At 35.9% G+C, this 1,853-nt stretch overlaps 1 protein-coding gene across 1 annotated transcript; it reads right to left on the bottom strand.

Annotated features, from left to right (window-relative positions):
* Window positions 1-274: 274 nt before the first annotated feature.
* LOC134841667 (uncharacterized) lies at window positions 275-1,216 on the bottom strand. The gene is made up of 4 exons (XM_063857703.1): window positions 869-1,216; window positions 531-671; window positions 312-375; window positions 275-279 (listed from the first exon to the last, which is right to left on the bottom strand). The coding sequence occupies exons 1-4, from the start codon at window positions 1,211-1,213 to the stop codon at window positions 275-277; spliced, it is 555 nt and encodes a 184-aa protein (XP_063713773.1). The 5' UTR covers window positions 1,214-1,216.
* Between the last annotated feature and the right edge of the window lie 637 nt (window positions 1,217-1,853).

Genomic DNA, 1,853 nt, shown 5'->3' with positions numbered 1-1,853 from the left:
TCACGGAAGCCCGGCAGTTTAAAAAACGTTTCCCTTTATTTTGCGACTTTCAAACTGTTTTTAAACAATCATGCCATAAGCGCTGTGTTCAAGGCTAACATATTACCTTTGAAGGCTTTGGTGCTGTTCGGGGAAGCAGCCTTTCTTTTTTCACATTCACTATCTTTGTGAGGGGAAATCAATTCTGCTGTCAAACCATCCCTCTCCCCATATGAGAGTTCGAAGTTTCTTGCCACCTGCCTCAGGGTTGGCGACATAGCCCAGATTGTGAAGATCAACCTTGGATGATCCCTCTCCGAAAAACCATGGGCAATCAGTTTTTTCATCTGGGCCAGCTCCATCATCGTCAAACTCTGTGGTTAAATTCTTTGTCAACTGGAAAACGACATTAAAGTAGAAATGCAATCTCTGCTTTTGTGTAACATAAAACCTTTTCACCAAATTTTTTTTTACCGCATCTTCACTAATTTTATTTACGTTCCAAATTTTAGTTCCAATAAATTCTCAAAACATACAAACTTAATCCTTACCGCGTCTTTCCAATTTTTTATCTCCCCTTTAAGGCTTTGGTTGCAATCTTCGTCTAGATCCTGATAAGCCTCTACAAACTCAGCAAACATTGCTTCATCTTCTAAGAGAGCTTTTGCCGCCTCCATGTGTGTCTCACAGCACTAAAAAAACTCAACAACACTAGAATCAATTTTTTTAATCTGAAGCTCCTGGACCAATTGATCTGCCTCTTTTCAAAACTCATCAAACATTCGCTTATACCGTAAGATTCCAATTCTTTTAAACATATGGCGAGCAATTCAACACGTTACACTCGACATAATTACAATTTAAACAAATTAGGGTAAAAAACACTCACATTTACTTTGGTAGTGTCTTCTGGCTTCAATTCTGCTCCCAACGTGAAAGCTTCAACTCTTGTCGGTTCAACTGGTTTGACGATTTCAACCTGTTCGGACACCAGAAGCCTTCGATACTCTTCCTTCTTGTTCTCGTAAATTCGGGTAACAGCCTTTTTCGGACCCGATGCAAGAAGGACATATGATGATGCACGGCCGTTGATAGTCAAAACACACTCTTCGTCTTTTTTCAAGCTTAATTTCTTCGCTGTGCCCGTTTCTCTGGGCCATCGATCATCTTGGCAAATTAGCAGCTGCAGATTAGCAGATTCATTAACAAAGAGCCAGGAAATTGGAACAGACATATGGTAACTTGAAAAAAAAACTTAATGACAGACGTGCTCAGAATCTCAGTTTAAAATCATTGAATGATTAACAATCGCTCAAATTTATTTAAAAACATCTCCAAATGTCAACGAAGCTTTTAGAAAGAAGGAATGTATGTTTGTAAGTTATTATGTATGTAAGGATGTATGTAAGGATGTAAATATGTATGTATGTAAATCTATAATTATGCATGTATGTGATTATGCATATATGTAAATATAGATCTAGCTATGTAAGTATGTGTACGTATGTATGTATGTGTATGTCTGTGTCTATGTATGTATGTGTATATGTATGTGCATATGTATATAAGTGTATATGTATGTATGTGCAAATGTATGTAAGTGTATATGCAGGTATGCATTTACCTCTGAGTGTGTAGGTAAGTATGTTTATGTTTGTATGTGTAAATGTTTGTATATATGTATGTATGTACACGTATGTATGTATATATGTATAAGTATATTTATGGGTAAAGGTATGAATATGTGTGTAATGTATGCGTATGTATGTAGATATGTATTCATGTATGAAATTATTTGTATGAATAAGTATGTTATATGTATGTATAATCTTATAAGTGTGCATGTGTGTATGCATCTAAGTATGTATGTACCT

The sequence above is a fragment of the Symsagittifera roscoffensis genome, chromosome 3 (genome assembly GCF_963678635.1).
Source record: "Symsagittifera roscoffensis chromosome 3, txSymRosc1.1, whole genome shotgun sequence".
Lineage (NCBI taxonomy): Eukaryota > Metazoa > Xenacoelomorpha > Acoela > Convolutidae > Symsagittifera > Symsagittifera roscoffensis.
This window is presented reverse-complemented; position numbering and strand designations above follow the sequence as displayed.

What these genes read in the sequence shown, in the direction of transcription:
- LOC134841667 (XM_063857703.1), bottom strand. Translation starts at nt 1,213, where the DNA reads ATGTCTGTTCCAATTTCCTGGCTCTTTGTTAATGAATCTGCTAATCTG. An exon ending in AAGACACTACCAAAGTAAAT is followed by an intron (nt 672 to 868) that starts GTGAGTGTTTTT and finishes GAGTTTTTTTAG; the next exon opens with TGCTGTGAGACACACATGGA. An exon ending in TAAAAAATTGGAAAGACGCG is followed by an intron (nt 376 to 530) that starts GTAAGGATTAAG and finishes GTCGTTTTCCAG; the next exon opens with TTGACAAAGAATTTAACCAC.